General features: G+C 37.8%; 1 protein-coding gene across 3 annotated transcripts in view; it reads right to left on the bottom strand.

Moving 5' to 3' along the window:
- The window catches only part of TDRD3 (tudor domain containing 3), a 208888-nt gene that overhangs the window by 29872 nt on the left and 152097 nt on the right, over positions 1-26919 (bottom strand). For all 3 annotated transcript variants that reach the window (XM_067563207.1, XM_067563208.1, XM_067563209.1), the window contains 2 exons: positions 15439-16286; positions 12220-12345 (listed from right to left, as the gene is read on the bottom strand). In XM_067563207.1, the coding sequence (XP_067419308.1) occupies positions 12220-12345; positions 15439-16286 (974 nt within the window). The remainder of the gene's footprint in view (positions 1-12219; positions 12346-15438; positions 16287-26919) is intronic.

Genomic DNA, 26919 nt, shown 5'->3' with positions numbered 1-26919 from the left:
AACCTCTACAAAGATAATGAAGAGTGATGGGTTAATCTGGTGAGACAGCAGCAGCCCAAATCATGCTGCCATGTGGAATATATGATGTAGGCTTGGAAACAATTTCAGGGCTCTGCGTTCTTGAACTGAGTACACACTTAACAAAGATCATATGCTTTGCTTTTAGAGTAAGAAAAACATTTGCTGTACTCCTGGACAACTGATAAACAATTTAGTCAGAAAGACACCATGCATCCTAGCTTTTTGCAGTGGGCAGAACATTTAAGGGGTTAGAAAGAAGCCTCCAAAAGATAAAATGAGAAAAACCACTTGGCTGTCATGGTAAAAATCCATCATAGAAAACAATTATATATTTTTAAAGTTATCATTTTTCAGTTAGAAAGAATTATATAATGCACACACTTGCATGGTCCCAAATTTGGTGTGGAAATCCTCCAGTGTGAGTTGCAGCAGGCTGGAGTTTGTGCACACAGTATATGTCCATGTGAATAAAAAAGCTCCAACTTTCACATGACTTGGGGTATTTGCATAATTTCAAATATGTTCACATGATTCTGAGGATTTAAGACAGTAAAGGAAAGAATGTGAGAAAGCTATTTAATATGCAGCTCTTAAAATTATGTACAAAGGAATAATTTCTAAAAAATTAAATGTTAAAAATGCATGCCACTGTTTGTGTGCAGGTCCAAGCAATTCAAAAAATTGAGAAAAAACGTTCAATTGTCCATGCAGTAACTCAAAATTGAAGTTTTTGTGAATAACTGAATGTGTTAGCTTGCAAATCAGTATCTCAACACAATGCAGACTTCAAAATTGTAAATACATTTACAGTTTAAAAGAAAATACATGTAAAAATTCCAGCTTTATTTACATGCTAAAATCAGACTTCAAGATTCTGCAAGAGCTGATGATATGTGCAGCTAAGGAGTGCAATTCTCCTTTCAGGTGTTAGCAATGTCATCAACTGCTGCAGGAAGAACAGAACAATGAATATAGTCGTGGCAATTTTTAAGTCAACATATAATCTGACATAGATCTAACTAAAAGCTTTTCAATTCATATAAGAAGCAAAATACTGCACAATAAAGCCCAAACAAACAAGATTTACTCACGTTTGCAGTATTTCCTTTCCCTCCTTGATGAAGCTCGCCCAATGACATGGCGCTATGTAGTCCTTTTCAGGTCAAGACATCAAGCTTTGGTCCGCAGTTCCCTCCTTTAATTGGGCTGAAACTTGTGGTGTAAGGCCAGAGTGATTCTCTCACTGAGGGCTCAACTTCACTCATCTCCTAAAACAGTGATGATGAACCTCTATGGCATATGATGCCATTTCTGTTGGCTGTGCCACAAATGGAGTTCTGAGCCTTGGTAGAAGTGATGCTCAGCAGTGGAGATCACTGATGTAACCAAGTTGATGTCAGACATCAAGAAAGGCAGGGCCAGAATGAGATAGATGACAGTAGACTGCAAGGAAAGGAAGGTGAAGACCAGGAAGAAATAAGTGAAAGGGGCAAAATGTCAAGGAGAGGAGACAGATTAGGTGGCAAAGGTAGAATAGGGAATAGGAGTGATAGTTAGAAACAGGAAAGTTTGAACATAATTGATGCCCCTCTAAAGTCTGTATCGAATAACCAGCAACATTTCACTTTTGGCCCTCTTATTCAAGACGGTTCACCATCACTGTCATAGAGAGAAAAAGGAAAGGAAGTGTACACAGAGGGAGCTCCATCAACAAAGGAACAGACACTGCTGCAACAGCTACACACTCATCTTTTTGTTTCCTCCTCAGCGCCATTTCACCCACAATGAAAGATCTTTAAGAACAGAAATGAGGTGGGAGAGGTATGATAAGAAAAGGACAGAAATACCAGGACAGCAGAGAAAGAAGATGAGCTCAGGGAGACTGTTGTGAGTACAACAGGATGCCCATGAAATAACTTCACAAACTTATTCAATTAAACAATTCCAGTACAAGAGCCAAGAATTAATTATTATTATTACTACTATCTCTAGTGAAATGAGTTCATATAGTATATGATATCAAGGCTTATAATAAGATGACAGAAAAATCACTTCCAATAATTATCAGGCCAGATTCTAGGATATGTATGATTCAGTCCATTTGTTCTGCTCAGGTGATTGGACTGTGGTGTTGGTGGCCCACAAGGAATTCTATGGCAGATGGTATCTTCCTGCTAGCATAAAGCCTGCTGCACCAGTTGCCTCAGCCCTCCTATCTAGTTTAAAGGGCACATTAGAACAAAAATCTGCTATTGCCATATCTATCTTTAAGGGTGTAAGGCCCACTAGGGCCAGCTTAGGTTGGTCCACAGGTTCAGTGAGCTGCAACTGGCTCCATGATGCTCCTATGCAGGGAAGAATCTGTTACAATACTTCAGGCTACTATACAGCATTGTACTGGGGTTTTGCTGAATGATAATATGTCTCAGTTTACAAGAATCTACCCACAAGTGTAATTATTTAGAACATAATATATAGCACTTCCTAAAACTTGTTACAACTAACACTTTCTGATAACCAGCTCCTACTGTTTTAGTGGATTATTATTTATGGTACTTGAGCGGAGCTCCTAAACACATTTTGCAAATGGTATTTAAATCCATAGTTTTAGAAGTGAAGGAGCTGTTAGTCCTAAAACTCTTTTGACGTCCCTGCCAAATGATTTAAGGATTCACTCTCTCTCACCCAATTCTGGCAGATTCAACAGTGAATAAAATTATTTTAATTATGGTAATTGTATGCACAAATTTTCAGAGCCCAAGAGTTTAAATATAATACTGTATTGAAATTTCAGAAGGATGCAAATTTAGTTTTTCTGCATGCATGTTTAAAAAATAGTGTAACTGTGTGACTATCTCCATTTTTCAATAGTTGTGTATTTAAAATTTTATTAAAGCTCTGATAGCTTGAGAAAGAGTTATTTTTATATAAACCAAAACAAATGAAATGAACACGGATTCTGAAAACCTTAATGGAATTGCTCTCAGGTGTATCTTTGACAGCATGTAGTTTCTGTGAAAAGAGATATTCTAGACAATCTACAATTGAGGATAATGTACAGCTATACTGGTTAAAACCTTTTTCTAACCTAAGAGGTCAATCATCTCCATGAAACTTTTATCTCTTTTCCTGCAGACTATACAATTTGAAAAGAGAAGAGATGTAGACTTTTATTTTATTTTTTTCACGTTATTTCTTTCATATACTAGAGGCTATCTTCCTGAAATTATGAGAAAGAGGAAAATGTACTTATGTTTTTCATCTATCCATATTCTGTGAGTACTGGCTTAACAGGGTTGTCATATTTACTAGCATGTACCAAGCATACTTTCACAGGGTCCAAAACAAGATGCTGATTTTCATGAGAGTTTAGATATCTCAGAACCTCAGAAGAGAGATTTAGTACTTTTCAGTATTGGACACTTAGTCAGGAGGAGGACAATAAGTTATTTCCAGTTAGACTTCAATTAGTCTGTGCCTAACTCTGGTTTTCAAGATTTAAGGCCACATTACCTCAAATATAGCCAACATGTTGATTCTTGAGACCAGCTGGTTGCAAGGAGTTGCAAACAGATCCAATACCACGAAGTGCTCCACATTCAGAAGACATTTCTTGCAGTTTGTGTACTGTAAGTGTGGCCTTGTTTACACTAGCACTTATGGTGGCAAAACTTTTGTCACTTTTGTCAGGGGTGTGAAAAAAACAACAGCCTGAGTGACATAAGTTTGTGAGCATAAGCACTTGTGTGGACAGCGTTTCATCCGCGGGAGACATTTTTCCAACACTCATTTAGGTGGTTTTATTATGTCGGCAGGAGACACAATGCCTCTCTGATCACTATAATGCAGTTACACAAGCGCTTATGCCAGCAAAATTTGTGTCGCTCAGGGGGTGTTTTTTTCACACTACTGTAGACAAATCTTTAGACTCCATTAAATTAAAATATCTATATTCTGAATGTATTTGAGGCTACTCTTGAAGTGTGGGTAAAAAGACAGCTGGCAGCTAAATATGATTTATTAATCACCATGTACAGAATTGAGGAACACAAGAATTTTCCCACTGTCTGCTTATATGATAAGCTGCTGTCATGCCATTAAAAAGCCAACATTTGACAACAGATACTCCACAAGAGTATCTGAGATACCACAAGCCAAATCCTATTTCTGAATATTAGGAAATACCGTGATATCGCCAATGCCACAATGTGGTAACTACTGGCAAATGTTAATTTTTTAATACCAATTATTGTTTTTCTTTTGGTAAACAAAACAAACAAACAAAAAATCCTAGATTATACAACTATTCAAATAAAACCCAATCTAAACACAAAGGAAGATTCCCCCTCACTCCCCAATTCCAATTTATTGAAAAGCTTCCAGAATTTTTCATATTCAAACTATGTTTTGATGAACTTCATTAATTTTAGTGCTGGCTATGAGGGAAAAGACATTAAGTTAGTTTCTATAAGGCCTAACTTGGTCTCAAAACTATGACAAGAAAATATAGTTGTCCCAATTACTTTGACAGTTGAAATGCCAAAACAATTTTTTTTGGTTGTGTAAGTGATCTCTTCCACAAGGGATAACTAATGATATGAACTCATCTGAATTTTACAATTCTGTCTGTGTTGGCTAACTGGTGCCTCGAAGCTTGAGGCTAAAAATAAAAACCAGCCTCTCCCACCTCCATTCCCTTGTAAATTCCACACGTCTCTCTCACCAACAAAAGTTGGTCCAATAAAAGATATTACCTCACCCACCTTGTCTCTCTAATATCCTGGGACTGACATGACTACAACAATACTCCATACTTGTGGGGAAGAACACACATGAAAAATTAGCCATATGTATTTTCCTTATGTGACACAATAGACCAGAGCTAGAAGAGGAATACAGTGAAGAGGTTAGTTCCCTAAATTTGCCTAACCGCCATGGTTAAATATAGCAATTTTCATAGTGTAGAAATGACTTTTATATAAGGATTAAATAGGTAAATACCTCTCCAATACAACATTTGAAAACATAGATTATACTATCTAAGTCTTCACTGGACATAAAAGCAGATTCATTTATTTTAGATCTGATGAATTTCCTTTTCTGGCTATGCTCACTTCTGACTTTATGAGCAACATTGATTGTTAAACTATCACTGTTCTTCTATAGCTGCAAACCAATGTCTAAATTTGGAGGCCTACTACTGATTAGCAGGAAACTGTAAAATCCTTTCTTGGTAAATGAAAGAAATTCTCAGTACCATTCTTACCAGTATTATAACAACTGTCTGATAACTGAACCTGAGAACAAAAAACGGTTTGCCTGAACAACAGATGCAGAAAAGAGTGCCCTTAGTAAGTTCTTTATTGATTATCTTGGTATTTCTGCTATATTTTGGCGAACCCAATAGGAAAAATAAAATATTTCAAATGACTTATCACTACCAAGGTAGGGAGCCAAATTGCTTTTCTGCCACCAATCCACTTCAGCCAATTGGAATTATTTTTTAAAAAAGTATTTCCTCAAGTGGAGAACGTGTCTTGGCAGATGGAACCTGATAATGCCTACAGAATACCAGCCAATGAAGAATACCCAAATTATCAGGGCATTCTGTGTGACTGTCCAATGATGAGATGCTAAACCTTGACCATAAGTTCTGCATCTACTGAATATGTACTTTATGTAATAGAAAGGATAGAAAAAAGAATACAATAATTTACTAATTATTTACTAAGAATAGGATTTGTCATAATTTCATCTCTACACCACCAATACCACTTAACACTCTGTACATCTCCTCTCACCAGAGGGCAAAGAACTGTCAATCAAAGCAGGGATAATTCTTCGAATCCTCTCACTTGCTTCTTAGTTTATAAAATTTCTAAGCTAATCCATTAAGAGCACTCAATCAGACTCCCAAAATCAATGAGAAGAGGCTGGGAATCAAAATCATAGGACTGGAAGGGACCTCGAGAGGTCATCTATTCCAGTCCACTGCATTGATGGCAGGACTAGAGAACAGACAGAGATTACTTCAACAAACAATTATCAGTCAGTAATTTTTGTCAGCCATTGTCTCTTCCCCCTTTCTGTCATATGCTTCCAGATAAAGAGCAGATGTAGTGAATATATCTATCCAAGAGGTGTGCCTAGTTCTTTCTGCAACTGGCATATGTACTGACCAAATTAGCTTCAGCTACAGAGGATGCTTTCTCTACAAGAAACCAGATATTTCAAAAACCTATTGGACTCAGGGAGCTAAACATAAAGTTTGTAAAGTCCCATAAAAAGATAAACTAAAGGTCTCCTTTCAGATGACAAGGGGATCGTAAAACAGAAGTCAGAACAACTTAGTCATGTTATGCTTTAAGAGGCCTGGAAGCCATGTTTTTTGAGGAAGCAGAATGGGGGGAGAGAGTCCCTTTAAAATAAAAAAACACTAGTAAGAACTGTACCAAGAAAAAATTACTCTGTGCCCAAAATGAGAAAATCATCATATTAGATACCTAAACCATAGACTTTGATTAGGTTCGATTAAAGGCTTTCTGAAAGGTTAAAAAAGTGGGATGTTTAGATTATTCTTTAGATGGTAAAGGTGTTTAAACGCTTCTGAGCAACCACAAAATGGAAAGGGATGTCTGACCCATGTGATCTGTAGTAACAAGCAGTGATATTACACACTGAATGAATAAGAAATGCCTGATTGTAAGATTGGAATGTGACCTACAATGGTCTACTTGACAAGCATTTGCCAACCTAGAGTCAGAGAGAAATATGTAGAATTGTACAGCCTACATGTACCAAGAAAAGAAATCTTCACTGGCTCCTAATTCAGGTGAACCTCGAGAGTTGTGTCTGTATAGTTATGTCTACACTGTAGCTGAGAGCATGCTTCCCAGCGTGGGTAGACAGACAGACACTAGTTTTTAAGCTAGCGCACTAAAAATAGCTGTGTAGCCAGGGGTAGCATGGGGATCTAAGGCTAGCCATCTGAGTACAAACCTAGCCAAAAAACACCACCCGTATTACTCTTGGCTATATTGCTATTTTAAGCATTCTAACACAAACAGAGCTAGCACGCATGTCTACCTGAGATGGAAAGCATGCTCCCAGCTTCAGTGTAGATGTACCCTAAGTCATGCCTGTTAGAAGATAATGGAAGAAAGGAAAACACACACTCAGAAGTATAGGAAACCACTCAATGGAGAGGACTTTCTATATAAAAGGAACAGATGATCAACACATTAATGATGCCCTTCAGAAGAAGTAACAGGAATCTAAGACTCCTTGTTGTTTCCTTTCTTTCAAAGAATTCCCTCACAAGAATGGGGAAAGAATCAAGAACATTAGCAAAGACTGAGAAAAGATAGGCAACTAAGCCAATCATAATGGAAAAATGGGATTTTGAAGGCGCACACCCACAAAAACCCAAACCTAGAGTTTTCATGGGTGTAGAGAGACCGTGACCACGAGACCCTTTATGGGAGACAGAGTCTGCAGTGGTAGCCTTCCAGATGGAAACTATGTGAGAGTGCTAGGTGGAAGAGGAGGTATTAAGAATAGAGGCATAAGGGAATACTCAGTCATTCATTCAACACATACTGAATCCAGCTATCAACCTGGATGTTTTCCTAATGATGAAAGAGTCAAAGTTCTTGAAGCCTATCCAAAGCAGATATAAAGAGCAGAATGTTGGGTTTCTAAAGGATTCAGCTAGAAATGGTAGTTCTCCTAAAGCAATCTTTGGATTAGTAAATTAGATTTATTTCACTATCTTTATTAGGATATTATTATTATAGTATCTATTATTATAATATCTATTATTCACTATTAAGAGGCTAGACAAACAAGGTGATAAGTAAAAAGTCATCAGTACTTAGATAAAAGAATAACAGTAAAGATGTCTCATTCATTTTGCCTGCTCAAATAGTCATAACAGATACGCTTGCTGCCTAAACGCAAGGTGTGAAAAGTGTAGTGCAATGCTAGGGCATTAGATAGGCTAGTGCAGCCAAAATGAGAACATCAGATCTTTCAAGGAATCCATAGTTGTATAAATCAAGATTTTGGGGGCTTGCTCTGAATCCCAGAAAGACTGACTTGCAGAACCCACAGCAAAAGTTTGTCCAGCCAAGACAGAACTGCATGACTCAACATGGATAGAAGAGGCAGCTGAAAGCCTTGTCATGTAAAATTTTGTGCATTACTCCAACAAAAAGGAATACTGTTTTTGGAGAAAGGCCCCAGGAATGTCTTAACACCTAAATTTTCCTCCTTATTTATCTGGAACTAGAAACTGCTGGGGAGAGGGCCTAAGACACAGTCTGCTTTAAGAAAGGGTCAGAATTTGTGAAAGTGCCTGCAGGTCTGTGAGGAATGAGACAGAAAGCTGGAAGCAAGACCACCTGGAAATAAGTCTGCTACCCCATCACAAAAGAAGGACCTATGCCAGCAGGAACAATGCAGCTGTAGCCATTAGACTCCTTTCTCTTTTCCTTTCCCTTCTGTGACCTCCGTATACTGGATAGTCCAAAACAAGAAATTAGCTGATGAATGGATTCCATGCCTCACAAAGCAACAGAGTGGAGAAATCACCATTATACTTACCTTGATTGACAGTTCTTTACCTTCTTACTTCATGGTGAGGAGAGGCACATTGCTCTCCATGCAGAACTGTATGATGGAATTCAGGAAGAAGACTACATACTTTATTTTATAATCTCTATTATTTAAGTGAAGACGTATGGAGGAAAATTCCTATGAACCTAATCCCAGTTTGACTCTAGAAACACCAGAAGGAGATTACAATGTGTGGAGATAGGGGGGGAGACAGTGTTGCATTCCCTTACATTATAGGAAAAAGCAATTATAACCATACACTAAAACTCTACATGTAGGACCAAGAGTAAACCCTATCAGATTATTACTGAGGGATGATAGGAAGGAAAAGGAGAAAATAAATAAATGGTTTTCACAGTGAAGTGACCAAGTAAACACATGCAAGAAAGAAAACCAGTAGTAATTAATAAGGAAAAATACTCCTAAAACTTAGAGAAAAAAATTAACACTTTAGGTTTAAAGTATTATCTTGTCTTTATTTTATTTTTCCACACAACAGACTATTAATTTAGTCATGAAGCCCCTTAACATATCATGCTTTTCAGTTTGCTAGAATAACCTTACAGTTTTTATTAGAAAAACAAGCAACTGTTATTTCCACAAAGGCTTTTTGGAGTGTTTTTTGTCAGGATAATAACATTTTCATTAAGTGATCACAGCTATATTTAGGGAAACAGAAAGGTACATTTTCAAAACCTTGTGTAAGAGATGACCACTAAAAGAACTCTTAAATAATGGAAAGTAAAATGTAATTTTATTATTAAAAACAGTCATGGATTGAAGGCTTTTATACATATATTGCAAAAGCTAAGCAAAAACTATAAAGATTTATTATTTTTGCATGACAGGTACAATGATAGTTGTAATAGGATCTTTTAAAAAAAAAAACCAATAATTCAGTAGCCCTTTTATTTACCTCGTGTAACCTATCAGAGTTGGATTTATAACATTTGGTATACTAATGCCAATGGTTTGGTTTTCCATATGTCTAGCAATCAGAAATGTAAATATGAGTATGTTAGCTGTCAGATAGGACGCAAAGAAAAGGAGGCAATGGAAGAACACTACAGCTGGACTATCACTCTGCAGCAATAGATTTCCACATGTAATCTATCACTCTATGAGCCTTAAAATCATCCTGCAATAACTTCTTCAGATAAGGCAGAAATTAAAGGGGATCCCAGAAAGATCAGACAGACGGGATCTACATCCCAGCAAAGAGAGAAAATTCTTTCACTAATGCAGCCCAGTCCTATATCCTTACTGACGATGGGGGAAAAAAATTGTTTTTTATTGATAACAAAAAGAATCACTGCATTTCTATAATGAGCAGTTTGACAGTTATGCTAATAGGGAAAGCAGGATATCAGCAGTATCTCAGTGTCATTTGGGTGGTCATACAGCAGGGTCAGCCAAAAGAAACAGAACACCACAATGGTTAAGAAGGATTTTCATACGCCTTCAGTTCAGTGGTCCCTACTTTGCTGCTGACTGACTGACATGACATTTTTGCATGGTCCTCCTGCAGAGAAGTATTATCTTTATTAAGATGTACATTGAAAAATGTAGGATGTCACTCAGTTTACGAGCACCAAAAAAGGTGTTCTGGAGAAAACAGTGATGAGGAATCTGAAAAATAGATTGAATATGCCTTGTGGGCTTGTTGCAGCATAGACTATGGAGTCAAATCACTAAATTGTCTCCTACCAATATTGATTCTTACTTCAAAAGATGCTTTAAAAACAGCTTGAGGAACTAAGCAGTATTATGGAACCAGAGTTGACATATAGGACAAAAATGATGCCTGTAAGTAAGTAACAACACGTCTTCAATACAGCTTACCAAGGACCAGTATTACATGGAAAGACTAGGGTCGAACATGGGAGAATCCCTCTAAGGATGGAACACAGCCACTCTTGTTGCCAATAGAAAATGGTGGAAGGAAAGGACAAAAAAAAAAAAAGAAAAGGAATCTCTGCAGTAAATTTGGAGAAGGATATATGCTGGATCATATTCAGACAGACCCAAAAAGTCTCAAATCTTATGGTGGCCCCCAGGGCATTAGAACTTCACTTTGCATTGCTGTACATGCTGCCGAGGTCACTTTTACATTGGATAATATGTGAATAAGGAGAGAGAGAGAAAGATAAACCAGCAGACAGCTTAAAAGATATCTACTAGCATTAGAACAAGATTCCAATAAGTGTTAAGAAGTTGAAGAGGCATGTATTTAAAATGAGAATTAGATTTAGCATCAAAACACAAAAGTAAAGTGCATGGTGCAGCTTTTTCATGCAAAAAACTGAGAGCTGCAAGTATATTTAAGCAACAAAATAGTGAAATCTCCGGGTTTTTCCATAAGCAGCTTGAGACCAACGGTCAGCTTGTAGTGAAACTCAGAGAAGATGGGAAAAAGGATTGAGGTGCCTTAGAAGTGGAAGGTTTTAAAATGTCAAGAGTTGGACTACAACTGTGTCCCAAGGGGCTTTTAAGTAACAGTTCCATTAGTGGAAATAAGATATTGAGACTTCAAAAGAAAATTAAATGTAGAAACTAGAAAAAGTTTCAGATTCTTATAGAGTTGGGGAAAAAAAATCCACAAGGGACGTCCACAGAATGAAAGGCAGCAACTCAAGATGAAAGATAGTTGGCAGTGAACAGTGGGTGACTCTTCTATCTCCAGGATATTAACATGCCTATTAGGAAGCATCTAGAAAGTAAGGACCATTAAAAACACTGATGACAGTTAAGGTCTCTAAGGATGACACAGACACACCCAATAATAAGAAAATAAATTAGTTACACGGGCAGAGAAGAGTAATTTTTGTACATCTATTCAGATAAAAAGTAAGAAACTTAGTAAAGAACAAATGACTCTTTACTCCTGTTTTTTTGGGTTTTTTTTTTTAAAACCTAAATGTAGCTTTGCATATTTCCAAGAAGCTCACACATAAAGCCTTTTAAAAATTAGATCCTATCATGTAATTCTAAACTTTGTGAGAGAATCTCTGTAATCTGGCATAATATTTCACAAAGAAGAAATAAGTGAAACAAAGAACAAAAGAAGAAAAATCATGATACAAAGAAATCTGTATTTTTTTTTTTTTTTATCTATACATCATAAAAACTTCTGGAATATATTTTTATATTTGAAAGGCTTTTTTCCTAATCTTTACACGTAACAAAACACAATAGCCATGTAGTGAATCAGAAATCTTATTTTGACAATCGCTTGGTATTTCATATATAGTGTAAACACAAACTTGAGAGAGAATAAAATATGCATAAAATGCCCATTTTGCATATACAAATCACTCTTCCTCTAACAAGTAAATAATGGTATTCATTTTCAAAACAATACAATTTAATTTTTATAATACATGAAAAATAACACTACAGGATTTTTTTTTATATTATTTCGGGGTATTTATTTAGATAACTAAGGCAGATCTATTCAGTTTTAAAGTATTTTTCCACATAGTATTTTCATTTACAACCTATGCAGGACTCATCTATTTAAAGCTACATATTTTATACAAATCATTTAATTTATATCTTTGTATACAATTTGTTATCACATACCCATGCCTCTGCGTGAATGGGCCTGATGTTGCTTAGTAGCACCTCTTCATAGTTTCCGTAATCACAAAATTTAACCACTGCAGTTGTTCCAGAAGAATGAAGAGCTTCAATTTCTGCCCGGTAAAACTTAAAGAGAAATTTCAAAAAGTCATAAAACAACGTATTACATATTGCAAGAAAATCAATAACATTTTAAAAAGATTATATTTTAAACAATTTTTTACAAAATCTATTACATTTTCAAAAATGTTATATCATATGTGCATATATTAGAAACTCATGTCAGTTTCAAACCAAATGCAAATTTATATGTCTATGACAAACACGGACATTTTTAAACAATAGAGAAAAGACAGTGAGTGGACAGGGCTAGGATTTAGCAATGCATTTGGAATTTTTACTGAGAACACATTCAAGTTATTATAAAAATGTGTAAGCATTTCTAGACCAATAGAATGCCTAAGAGATTTAGGGTCTAAAAGGTAGGGAAGACCTGAAGGCATTGTCAGAGACAGAACAGTGGTATCAAGATGACAGACTATTTTACCTTTCTAGTAGGATGTATAGAAGGAGAGTAGAGAATTAACGTTAACAAAGCAACATTGAGTAAATACACTTTTATTTCATTTCTAGAAGGATCTTAAAGGGGATTTAGAGTAGAGGTGAGCCAAATTAACCTCAGCCTGCTCCCAAACAGAACTGAGCTGAAACAAATTCAAATCAGTTCACTCAAATTAATCCTACCTATCAGCACCAATCTTGTATAAAGTAGGGCAGGGTCTATCTTCAGATAACCATTCAGACTGAAACAAACCTTTGGAGGATATCCTATCCCTCTTTAGAGAGCTAAACATAAAGAAATCATTGCTTCCTATCAATCACTTACAATCACTACTGCACTTTGCCACCTGGCTACAGGAACTTTCCAAACAATCGCTGGAGACAGCATAGGCACAACCCTGTCACTATTTGCTGCATCAGTACATTTATTATAGCTAATTTTCACCAAGATACACTACAATACATAAATAGCAAGTAATGAATTAATGTTCTTGCTTAGCTTGTTTTCCATTAGTTTTGTGAATTCGTGACTACCCACAACCCAGCAGTTCAAGCATAACCCAATGATCAAATATTTTTCTCAAAAAATTCCATCCACACACCAGTTTGCATGATGCATATGCACCACTTCCAAATATGCATATATATATATTTGAAAGATGCAACCCATTATATGTACCTCTCCTCATGACTGCAAACATTTGTGTGTGCACATTTGACCATTTGCCTGAGTCACATAAACTGAAGAGGCAGATTAAAAATAAAAAACCTCAATTGCTCCTTTATTTAAAAGAAAAAAATCACATTGTAAACAGTTTAGTTTTCACAAACTGTCCTGGCCACTTCCCACTCTGAATATTTATACAGCAGAATAACTGCTTAAAATATCAAAATAATACAAGATACATTAAATTGTTCAAAATACTATCAGTTAGATCAATAATTTTTAAAAAAGAACCCCCCCAAATTAGTTTTTCTTTTCAGATTATCAAAAAACTTGGGGAAGGGGGACGGGGGGCGGGATTAAAAAACCAAAAAAGATGGATGGCAACAGAACCTGAAGAGATTAACAATTAATTGGGAAAAAATAATGTAAATGGTTATAACAATGGGCAAAGAAGAGAAAATTTCTTCTCATAATAATAATTAGTAGGAATTGGAAAAATGAAAAAATTTAAATGAAATAAGGGAATATTTATACTTTTGAAGTCAAGATAACAAAATTGTTGGATTTTTAACAAGGACACAATAATTAACCCATTCTTGAAATGCTTCAGCTAATAAACAATCTCCTGGTGATTTAAAAAAAAAAAGTCGAGGGAATTTTTGTAAAGTGTTCCCCCCGTGGTGATGGACATAATGGGAGGTGCCTTTTTAATATGGGAGATGCCCCTATTCTCCTGATCAATGTATGCTGCCTCTGCCATGTACCTCACATATACAGCCCTAGGTAACAAGAGACTAGCTCACGTAAGAAATTACACACTTTCTTTCTCTTTCTCTCTTTGTGCAGCACATTAAAGCCACCATCCCCCTGTGACATGCTATATCCCATGTACACCCTTATGGTGTGATCTGTGTATCATTCATGTTCACCCTTATAGTGTAACTGTGTATTGGCTAAATGCCATGTATGCCATGTAAGTTGTTCTCGGAATGCTCATGACATACTATCATAATAATGTGCAGTATATTTCCTGCAATGTCACATATATATAGATATGAAACTCTGCTATGTATTATTCCCAAATGTGTGTCTCACATGGCTTGAATAGATCCAAGCAAACACAAAGCAAAGTGAGAGTCCACACCTTGCAGAAGCATGCATACAGGAACAATGGACTGGCCTGAGCACCTGATAAGGCGACGCTCATTTGACTCAAGTGGAGAAAATCATGCCCATTGCCGGACATGGCTGATCACATGACACCAGGGGAATGACAAGGAAACATGTTAAAGGCAGAGGCATTTTTGTCTCTGGCAGTTCCTCTTGGAATCCATCTACGAAGCAACAAGAAGCAACTGGCAAACTGTCCATGGTGGGGGAGGCCTGGTTGAAAAGGAGTCAGCCAGCCTGTAGTGAGCATTATCTGGGACTATAAGGCTACTAAAGTGTTGAGATTAGTTTAGAATGAGATTTGTCTTTTAATTAATTGTGATCAAACCTTGATTCATATTTTTCTGGCTCATAATCATTTAAAATCTTGCAGTAGTCAATAAAATTATTTCTTTGTTTTATCTAAAGCAGTACATGTGGGTTCCGTGTGTGTAGAGACTTCACTTAGAGAGATGGAGCTGGTGCATATCAATTTCTTTGATAAATTGATGGACTAATGTAATGACCTTATTCAGTGGACAGCACTGAACTGTGTAAGACGGCAGTTCCTGGGGCTGCTTCTGGGACTGGGGGCTCAATCCCTATGAGCAGCTGACCAGAAGCGCTCCTTCACTAGATCAGGGACCGATTACACGCAGGAGACTGGGCGTGGGCCGACCCAGGAGTGGGTGGTTCACATAGCAAAGCAGAGTAAGTCAGGGCCCAGGAGTGAGGGATCGGGGTGACACAGCTACACAACAGTCCAGATTGCAGGGGGGAACGTCATCCCCCCTTTTTTTAAAAGATACAATTTACAGTTTTCCTACTTAACTAGGGCATACCTTGTTGTCTTCCCAGTAAAGAGCAAAACATTCATCCCCAGGTCTCCAGCTTTTTCCATACTCCACAGGAATAGATGGTTCCAATATTTTTTCTGGTTTGATGGGCCCAGATCTCCTTTTGGGACCAGCGTTATAATACAACATTTTGTCTTCAAAAGGTGGAGCAACATTGGGTCCTGATGATTTAATAGGTCCTACTCGTCTTCCTCTCTGTGGAAGTTCAGTATCTCCATTTGGTAAAGCACTAAAATGATCAGTTCTAATAGGATTCTGGTAGTCACTATTCATACCAAAATGTTGCTCATTTTTTAAACTGAAAGTTTCATTACTTATCGTTCGTGTTTTCCTGTCATAAAAATTATCAGGATTATGTATTTGGTTTTCCTTTTCCCCTCGTTTCTGATTATTGTTATCTATGGTATCTTGAACACTGGGATTCTCTCTCAGTTCCATGAATGAAGCCCCTTTTCCTAGTCTGTTTTGCATAGCATTATCCCTCTTTTTAAAAGAAACATCACTCTGGTGAGTGGTTGTGGGATAACCAATATCCTTGAGCCTATCATTTCTCGAATAAGGTCTATCACACTTATTTTTATCCTCAGTCCATTGCTCTGGCCCTAGGGAGCTGTGTTTTTCAGGACCTCTGTTTCTTGGTAATCCACTACCTTCCAAAATCTGTCTTGAATTTTGAATGTCCCTTTGAAAACGAGGGGGTTTCTCATTTCTTGGCTGTCTGGTATCATTTCGAGGAAGATGTCTTGGATGGTTGTATTCTTTTATGCCATTCTGCTCTGTATTCAGCACTCTGTGTTGTACTTGATGTTGTGGATGAGACTGTGATTTTGGTTCTACAAAAAAAAATATACAGTGTTTCAATTACTGGCACAATTAATTTGTGGCATGAACAATTTACTTCACATACAAAGAAACTGTTTTAAGAAATAACATCTCAGACACCAAAAGATACAGCAGTTTTATGATTAATTTAGAAAAAAAAGTGGCATTCACCCCTCCCCTATTAAAGCCCTGGGAAATTGTAGAAATGTAGACATCTACAAAAAGATCGCCTGGGGAATGGGGAAGAATAGCTACACCAGGGACACACAGCAATGCCACTGAAATTTCAAAGAACTTCAGCAGGCATACCAGAACACAAGGGAGGTGAACAGTTGTTCTGATTCTGCACCACAGACATGCAATTTCTACAATGAACTGCATGAGATTCTTGACGGTGACCTCACCACTACCCACCAAACACAGCATGGATTCCTCCCAGGAGTCTGAGTCCCGGGCCACCTCAGGCAACAACGAGGAGGACATTCTGGACAGGGAAGAGGAGGCAGCAAATGGGAGTCAGGTGAGTGGGGATCCATTCTTCCCGAGAGCCAGGAGCCAGGGCAGTACAGCCGGTCACAGGACCAAATAGTGGCCAAGCATGACGTCAGGGAAGGCACCTCTGAAGAGTATGCAATTCCAATCAAACTGTTGAGTTTACATGCTTATATTTTATGTATCTGTACCATTTAAACGTGCAAAGCCACATCCACTACCATTCTCCACTTGCTCAGCCTATTGTTGAAATTCTCCTTACTCCAAGTGAACAGTGTACAACTTCATGAGCCATGGGACAAAGGGTTAGTCTGTGTCTCCCAGGACCACTATTGGCATTTCAACATCATCAATGGTTATTTTGCAATGTGGAAAGAAAGTCCCTGACTGCAACTTTCTGAACAAACCTGTATTCCTAAAGAAGCGTGCGTCATGTACCTTTCCTGAACATTCCATGTTGATATCAGTGAAATGCCCCCTGTGATCCACCAGTGCTTGCAACACCATTGGCAAATATCCTTTTTGGTTTATATACTCTTTGGCAAGGTGGTCTGGTGCCAAAAAGGGGATATATATGTGCCAGCTATTGCCCCATCGCAGATAGGGAACCCCAACGTGGTAAAACCATCCACTAGGTCCTGTACATTGCCCAGAGTCACTACCCTTCTTAGCAGAAGTAGATTAATGTTCCTGCATACATAGATTACAACAGCTCCCAAGGTGGATTTACCAACTCCAAATTGATACCCCATTGACCGATAGCAGATGGCATTGCAAGCTTCCTCGCCACTCGCTTCTCCACTATCAGAGCAGGTCTCATTTTAGTGTTGCTGCGCTTCAGGGTTAGAGAAAGATCTGCACAAAGTTCCTGGAAAACGACCTTCTGCATTCAAAAGTTCTGCAGTCACTGCTCATCATCTCATAGCTGCACAAGAATGCAATCCCATACATCAGTGCTTGTTTCCCGGGACCAGAAATGACACTCCACCACATTTTGCTGCTTCGCAACTGCCAGCAGCCACTGGGAATTGCTTCATTCTCTGGCTTGCAGCAGGGCTGCTTGAATGACATTGCAATGTTCCGCACGGCAGCTCCTATCTTAGCTCTGGAAATCTGCAGGACAATGTGTGAGGTGTTTATAATGCTCACGACAAGAGTGCACAACTCAGTGGGGTCCATGCTTCTCAGGCTATGATGTACATGCAGCTAAGCCAGGCTTTTGAAAAACGATGTGAAAAAGTATGGATTGTTTGCCGTTGATATCAGGATAGGGCAGGAGGGAGGGAGCAAACTACATTATAGGAGGCCAAAGCCATGTTCCTATGCCTCCCCGTGACAATGTTGTGGTCACAGGAGGCTTTGCAAGCCGTTCCCAAAACCCCCTGTGGTTAGTTGCACTGTCTGATAGCTACCCATGGTGCACTGCTTTGTGCATCAATGTAAGCAGTGCTAGTGAGGACACACTCCACCAACGCACTGAGCACGATGTGGACACGCCTGACCGACTTAATTATTTCAACAGCTGGATGTCAACTTAAATTAAATTGACTTAACTTTGAAGTGTAGACATGCCCTTCATCTTATCAAAAGGTATAAAGCATTTTTATTAGAAGCATTTTTAAACAAGTTTTAAGATCATTCTTCCTTCTCAAGTAGTCTCATCGAGTTCAATAGGGCTGTTCATGCTCTTTATTTTGAGATACAGTAAAGAATTGTAAGTAGTAAAGGCTAAATTCTGTCCTCAAGATACTCATTAGCAACCCTCTCAAAGTTAACAGGAATTGTAGCTATATAGCTCAAGTCAGAATTCAGTCTCAAGTTAACACATTGTACCAAGAAGCCATAGGTGTCTGTGGAACCTGATGCCTATCACTTGATGAACGTCTTAGTTTTTTTTAAACCATAACCCATAACTGAGACTAAAATGTATTTCTTGGCCTTTCTTATCCACATTCTTATATGTAATATTACGGTTACAAGTCCAGGGAATATTTATCATACTTTGCCTGACTAAATATTTTGGCTAGAATGACAGAATGTAACACCTACAATATTATTATAAATAAAAAAATATATAAAACTAGGTATATTTGAGACCTGCTCAGGTTAAATCATGACCTGATTAAAATCAATGGGAGTTTTGCCATTGACTTCCATGGGGCCAAGATTTCACCCAGAGATCTTAAGACTTTAAATATGAGATAAATAAAACAGAAGCTTGGCATAATGGTGAACTTGATCACATAAATGCTGCGAATGGCTTTACACATATCATCTCACCTATTAGTGACACATGATAATAAACATAGAAGGTTTATTACCCAAAATAGTAATGTATAAATAAAAATCAGTAGCATGACACATTAGATTTCTTATTAAAAGTTAAAAGGTTTTTTTTTTTTTTTTTTTTTGTTCTTTTTTAAAGTCACTCCAATTTGCATTTAAAAAAAAATTCTCTATCCCTGACAAATCTAGATTCTTACACACCTCATCATAGTTAAAGCTTTCTCATAAAGTATGTATCCATCAAGTGGACTGTATTTCTTTCTCCTCCCCACTTGAGAGGTTGCTGTATGTCTTACCCCTCTTTCCTTTTAGGGTGTATTTGTGAAAGAAACCTTCTCCTTTCCTTCTTCCATTATTTGTTTAATGATTGTCATTACTGCCACGGTGGAAAGGCTAAGCTGAAGAAGTTAGTCCTGCATTCATTCTGAAAGTAGCAAGGTCTCTGATTTAGAAGGGAGAGGCAGTTGGCAAGAAAGTTGTGTCCCCACTTACATAAAATCAGTGGAAGTTGGGAGCAGAACTTTGAAGTTCTGGGCTATCAACCCAGCACTCATTCTCCAAGCCACGCTGGCTTCCAAAATAATAAAAAGTTAAGCACTTATTATCACTGATTATTTTTACACTGTGTGCTTTATGTTACATCTAAACTATAAATGTCCATGGTGTTCAAGTACACATAAATGTAATCATTATTTCAGGATACTATTATAAAACCCCCAAAATACTGAGCACACAGTTCTGGATTTCACGTCATAAAAATCACGCTTTGGGATTATATTAGAAAGGAGCGCAATTAAACTGTGTCTTTTTCCAGCCCTCTGAATACGTCCCATATCTAAACATATTGTGTAATGAATTCCAAATTACTTGAAGTTTAATGATTGTTCATGGCACAGAATGTGATAATAAAGTTTGCGGATGACACAAAGTTGAGAGGTATTGCCAATACAGAGTAGGATTGGGTTATCATACAAGAAGATCTGGATGGCCTTGTAAACTGGAGTAATAGAAATAGGATGAAATTTAATAGTGGAAAGTGCAAGGTCATGCATTTAGGGACTAACAACAAGAAGTTTTGCTATACGCTGGAGACGCGTCAGTTGAAAGTGACAGAGGAAGAGAAGGACCTGGGCATATCGGTTGATCAGAGGATGACTTTGAGCCGCCAATGTGATGTGGCCGTGAAAAAACCTAAGTCCTAGGATGCATCAGACGAGGTTTTCCAGTAGAGATAGGGAAGTGTTAGTACCATTATACAAAGCGCTGATGAGACCTCATCTGGAATATTGTATGCAGATCTGCTCCCCGATGTTTAAGAAAGATGAATTCAAACTGGAACAAGTGCAGAGAAGGAGACACAAAGACGTTGGCTTGTTTAGCCAAAAGAAGGCTGAGGGCAGATATAATTTAAATATATTAGAGGGATAAATACCAGGGAGAGAGAGGAATTATTTAAGTTTGGTGCCAATGTGAACACAAAAACAAATGGATATAAAGTGACTATCAGGAAGTTTAGACTTGAAATTAGATATATTTCTAACAATCAGAGGAGTGAAGCTCTGGAATAGCCTTCCAAGGGGAGCAGTGAGGACAAAAAAACCTAGCTGGCTTGATAAATTTATGGAGGGGATAGTATGATGGGACAGCCTAATTGGTAATTAACTGATTTTTGACTACTAGTGGTAAATATGCCCAATGGCCTGTGTTGGGACGTTTGATGGGGTGGGTTCTGAGTTACTATAGAGAATTCTTTCTTGGATGTCTGGCTAGCGAGTCCTACCTACATGCTCAGGGTTTAACTGATTGTCATATTTGGGGTCGGGAAGGAATTTTCCCCCAGGACAGATTGGCATAGGCCTTGGGGATTTTTCACCCTGTTCTGTAGCATGCATGGGTCACTTGCTGGTGGATTCTCTGTACCCTGAAGCCTTTAAACTATGATTTGAGGACTTCAAAAACTCAGTCTTAGGTTAGGGGTCTATTACAGGAGTGGGTGGGTGAAGTTTTGTGGCCTGCTTTGTGCAGGGGGTCAGACTAGAGGTTCATACTGGTCCCTTCTGACCTTAAAGACTATGAGTCTATAAAATGTGATAGCAAGAGCTCAATCCTGAACCATCTATAACACCCATGCAGAGAAGTAAAGGAGCGTTAGGCACCCCATTATTTCCTTTAAATGGCAACCCAGACCACAAGTCTGTGCAAGGTGGGAAGAGCAGCTGCAGTGGGGGCGAGCATCTGCTGTGGGGCCACTACTCTCTACCACACCACTGAGTTGGGAATGGACAGGCATGGACAGAGAAAAGGCAGTCTTGACTCTGCCCCCTCAACATGGATGAGCTGGTTTGCAGGTGTAAATAATCTGCTATCATTATATGGCTGACAAACCTTACTTCCTCTAGGGGAACAGGAGGGAACATGAACTGTGACACTGTGGACCGTTATTTGATCCTGGGGAACACTACTACATATAATTTCACAAACTGGCTTCAAGTGTTTTATTTTTTTTCCCCCCTTATGAACCATTTTCAATTTCAAGGAACAGTTACGGAAACATCACTATTTCATACAATGCTTCCTCTTCTTATTTAAAAAAGAAAAATCAAGATCCTTTTTTAAGGTCAATATAAGGAATTTTTAACATTTCAAACTATAAATTATCTGTAAAGCCTATTGCCTGTGTGGAAGATAATGTTAATTTAAGAGACAGATACCTCATTTCCAAGGTATGCAATTACCTACCATCCCACAGAGAAGCAAAAAGATTCAGAATAGAGTAACAGTGATACAGAAAATAGAAGCTTTTAGTAGAAGAGTTTTAGCAGCATGCTTAGAACTTGACAGTTAAATCTGTTAAGTTCTTATTGGAACTCATGTAAAACTTTTTCACACATCACAAATTTTAGCAGCAAGGTAACAAAGATGGCAAAACATTGGCCTAACATATTGGAGAACAATGTGTTTCTAATATAACGAGTGCTATTGAGTAGCAGAACAAGGGGTGGTGCAAACAGATAAAAACATTATTGTTTTTATCATGGTACCAAAGAAATGAGCATCATTTTAAAGGATTATTTAGATTCCCATTCCACTTGCCTATGGAATAATTAAATCCTTTAATGATACATGAAGATTTCCGTACTACTAAAAGTTTGACAATCTGGGACCTATTGGATTTAATTTCAATACAGAAAATCCGAACTGACTCTTCTTTTCTATGCATATTCACAGTGACATACAAGATGGGGTCTGTAACAGCACATCAGCCACCTTTCATGAGTGCTCCCTTCTGGTTGAGTGTGTCTGCAGTCTTTAAACAGTCTTGGCTCTGGTATCAGGCCACACCCCAAGAGTTCCTCCTTGGAGGCAATGGTTTTGCCTCTCTGGGTCTTTTGGGCCCAGCTCTCCAGCTGGGCCACTTAACAGTGCAGATTCCATTCTGGGGGTTAATCATTGTCTAATTGTAGACCACTTCCCCTGTGGCCAATGGGAGATTGGGGAGTGGGAATTCCAGGCCCGCCCACTACTCCGGGTCCTAGTCCAGGGACCCTAAGAATAGCAGCCGCATCTTGCCATGTCCATTTAACGAAATTGCCTTCAGTTCCCTGGGCCACTTCCTCATGGCCCCAGCCTTCACCCTCAGTTCAGGGCTCTTCTGTGTTCAGGCCCAGCAACCATCCAGGAATTCTTTAGGGCTCCCCTGGTCCCTGCCAGCACTGATCGTCAGTGGTGCTGCAATTCCCTTCGGCCAGCCATGAGCACCATCCACACTGCTTTGGATCCAACAAGAAACTGACTGTCTCTGGCTCTGCAGCTCCTTTTTATATAGCTCTCCTTGACCCTAATTCGCTGCCCCTGCAGCCTGTGATTGGCTAGCCTTGTGTAGTCTTTCTAGGCCACTTGGAGGACTTAGCTCCACTGCTCCTTTCTTGGGACAGGTGCAGCAGGACCCTGAGGTCTCCAGCAGAGGGCCTCTGGGCTTAGTTCAGCCTGTCACAGGACCCTTATTAAAATGCCTTATACTGTTACATTCAGAGGATCAAAGCCAAACAAACTGTAAGTCTTAGAAACACATTTTATTATAGGAACAAAAATATATTACCCAAGTAATATCTATTGGACAAGATCCACTTCATATGTCTGGACTTAGCAGAAGGATAATAATGAATTTATGTGTAATGTTTGACACCATCAGTTGTATACAAAAAAATTACAGAATATAGGCAAAGCCTACCTGCCTTGTCATTCAGTGTTGAAGAACTTTAAAATAGGGTTAAATTGACGTAAAGATTACAATGGCTCAATAAACTTGGACTGTGTAAATTGGTCACTAAGTAGGTGCAAGTATTCCACGCATCCCTTAACAGAAAAAGTAAGCACTCATGGATGCTGATCAGGAGGTTTTCTTTTTATGTAGAGGTGGGCAGACAGGGATGTCCCTTGTTTCCACTGCTTATTGCCCTCTCCAGTGAACCACTAGTAAAGCTCTCAGGAAAGCAACAGATTTCCATAGGGTAGTAGAAACACAAAAGTAAATTTGGCACTTTACAGAGATGACATGCTGTTTTGTCACACAAACACACACATCACCCCCATTATTATCATAACTGGAAGATTGGGAAAATGGTTTGGAAAAATTTCCATTTCAAAATTAATTACATGCCAGAAGGTTTTTGTCTTCTGCCAAGTAGTTTTAAGGAAGTCAACTGGCATTTCCCTTTTAAACTGTCAGTCAATTATTTTACTCCTTTAGGCCACTATACATCTGTGACCTTGAGAAGATTATACACAAAAAGCCTTACTTCCTTGTTCAGAAGAATCAGCAGGAACTTGCTGAGTTGGAAATACCAGCCAGTGATCATAGAATTGTGACTTTTTGTTCATGTAATAATCTCTTGTTAAAGATCTTCCAATTTTCACTCACATTTTTCTTGTCAATTTTTTTCCTTCCAATTTATTTCACTGATAATTTTCTTCAACAGCCCCAAAGGTCTACCACTTGACTGATGTATATGCAGAAAAACATACACTCGCTTCGACTCCATGAAACACTTTGAACCAAAGATCTGTTCTAAAAACATAGGCATTCTTTATGGGGCCAATAAGACACAAAGCCTCAGCAAGAAATTTAATGGAAATGAAAAGGAATCAGTAAGTGCATTTAGCAACTACAAAGACTATACAAGCACTGAGTGTCCATGGACCTGAGGTCTGGTCTACACTGACCAGCAAATTTGGTGGCAGTCGACGGGAGTTACGCAAGCTACTTAGATTACTCTAAGAGTAATGATTAATTCACCAAAGATATTGCTAAAAAATGGGTGCTATGTAGTGGACTTCAAAAACATGCTTTGCAAATTACTAATATTGCCTCTCTGAGTCTCTCTGCACTCTTTGAAAAGATGGCAGTTAATTTTGTTACTGTTCTGTTTCCAGATTTATGGGTATTAACCTAACAAAGGTGTTTGTCTCTGATTCAAAGTTTAGGGATTATTTCCAAATGTTGTTCCTTTAAATTTCTTCCTATCATGCATGAAAACCTTCCCTGTCCTCCTCTGTCCTACTGTCTCAGGTTGGAATGCATGTCATACATGCACGCAAGATAGCAAAATTTTACTAGAGCAAAGATCATTTTCCTCATATTATTTCATTTCTAGCCATTGTAAAGGACTCTACATTTTCACTTTAGTGAATGATGTTAACTAAGTAAAGCCCTCAGTATAGAGATAACAACATACTTCAAAAACAATTGCTTACATGCACTTTTAATTATACAGGTATGCTCTTTGTTTCCTTCACCGTTTTCTATGTATATTCTTGACAAAAAGTAAATCTGATCAACTAGTGTAAAGTGTTTGTATATGTGAAATAGGATGATTTAAAACCTCTGAATTTTTGATGGCTATGATGGTGACCAATTATCCATTTCCTCCATCTACCACTATTACTAAGTTTTATAAGCACAAAACCAAGAACAAAACAACAAACAAAGCAAGCAACACTCCACCACTCTGGATATAGATCATCAAAGAAATCACAAAGACTATACATATAGACATACATAGAAGACCCATTAAACTTCTTCTTAATTCTGGATAAACTGCTTTCATTTAGAACCAGCTATAATATGAAAACAACATTCAGTTGTTTAAAATCATGCATCTCAGAAGCAAATAAGGGATTGCTGCAATAAAGCTCAAATTATGTAAGTAATTGCCATCATATAGTATTTGCTAGCAAAACACAATTATCAGCAATCACATTTTATGAGAAAAAGCGCTTCTGCTAATAATTAGACCCAAGCACATCATAAAAATGTTTAGTTAACTTTAGAATGGCACAAAGTACATCTGACACTGAAGGAAGTAGCATAAGACACCTGGTTTTGCCAGCTGCTTCACTGACTCTTGGATCCAACTATTGTTGTCTACCATGACAATTTACAAAAAAAAAAAAGATTGTCCTCTCTCTTTGCTAAGCCTTCCTGCAATGAAGACAGAGTTCTCTGTAAAGCTACAAGAATTTGCTTTCTACACTGTTTTCTTCCTCTCCATCTGAACTTGCTGACTTTATTTTATTTCCTATAGCCTCCACAAGAAACATCAGAATTTTTGTTATTGAAGCAATACAATAAAGTGCATAAGCAAATAGGATTGTAAAGGAACAATTTTACATCTGCGTTTTGAATGATCAGACAAAAATAATTTGTGAAGAAAAAATATTTCACGAACATAATGGAATTTTTTTTTAAAATAAAAGGACTGTATAACTCCAAGAAAATTGGAATTTTTTATTCTACTTCAAATTCTCATTTTTAGTTAAACAATACACTCTATGAACACGAACATTAAAGTACACAATTGTATATAATTACATTATTGTGCCAAAAAAATACGGTAGATTGACTATCACTATAACTATTTTATAATACAAGTAAGCTACAGCCAGACATGAAAACATGTTCAAACAAATAAATCTTTCACTCCAATAATCTGGATGGTAATAATGTGTTTTCTTTTTATTGCAGGTCCATACGCCTGCCACTATCCCAGCTGTCCAGACTTCTTCAGGACAGCAATGAAGCACTACAGCATTTCATTAGTAATTTGCTTCCAAATTATACGAGCAAGCTATCTCACTTGCCACATCTATTCTCCTTCTCCCCCCACAAATATCCCTTTGGTGAACATATTACTGTCATTAACTTTAATTAGCATTATGTGTGCACATCTTGGGGAGAAAAAATACCTTATCGTGCAATGCAGGCTTTCAACATTTATCCTAATTTTGAGTTTGGAACCATAGATTTGGACTGGCCAACAAACAGAGGGTTCATATCTTGTTTCCCACCACAGATGCCTCCCTAGTCTCATTTTCTTTCAGTTTCTGCTTTTCTTTCCCATATGCTTCTGCTGATCATATGGAGGTCTGAAAAGGCTCTATCACTTCAGATTTTCAGTCCTTCCTCAGGTACTTCCATTGCAATACCATCACCAGTATAACAGCAGGGAGGGGGAAAGAGAGCAAACACCGACCATGTTTAACAAAGACGTGGATCATGTTTCCACCAAACCAATTATTTTTAGGCTATCATTCCCCCAAAAAACTGAAAAACCTTTCTTCAAGTTACTGTGGAAACATGGTTTTGCTATCAAACTAAAATGATAATTTACCATCAAAATGATAATCCATCATTAGAGAAAGCTGTATATTTTATCCAGTATATTCTACTAGTATATCTATATGGGGTCAGAAAAACCATCCTTAGCACCTCATATAAAGGGTTTCTGAGCAATAGTACATTTAACTAAATTTTCTTTCTGTAAATACAACACAAGAATTATCTTAAGTTTTCAGGTCTGCAGCAAT

This window comes from Emydura macquarii, unplaced genomic scaffold (genome assembly GCF_026122565.2).
Source record: "Emydura macquarii macquarii isolate MOO-44397 ecotype Brisbane River unplaced genomic scaffold, CSIRO-AGI_Emac_v2 contig_2473, whole genome shotgun sequence".
NCBI lineage: Eukaryota > Metazoa > Chordata > Testudines > Chelidae > Emydura > Emydura macquarii.
Note: the sequence above shows the minus strand (reverse complement) of the source record. Positions and strands in the feature narration are given on the sequence as shown.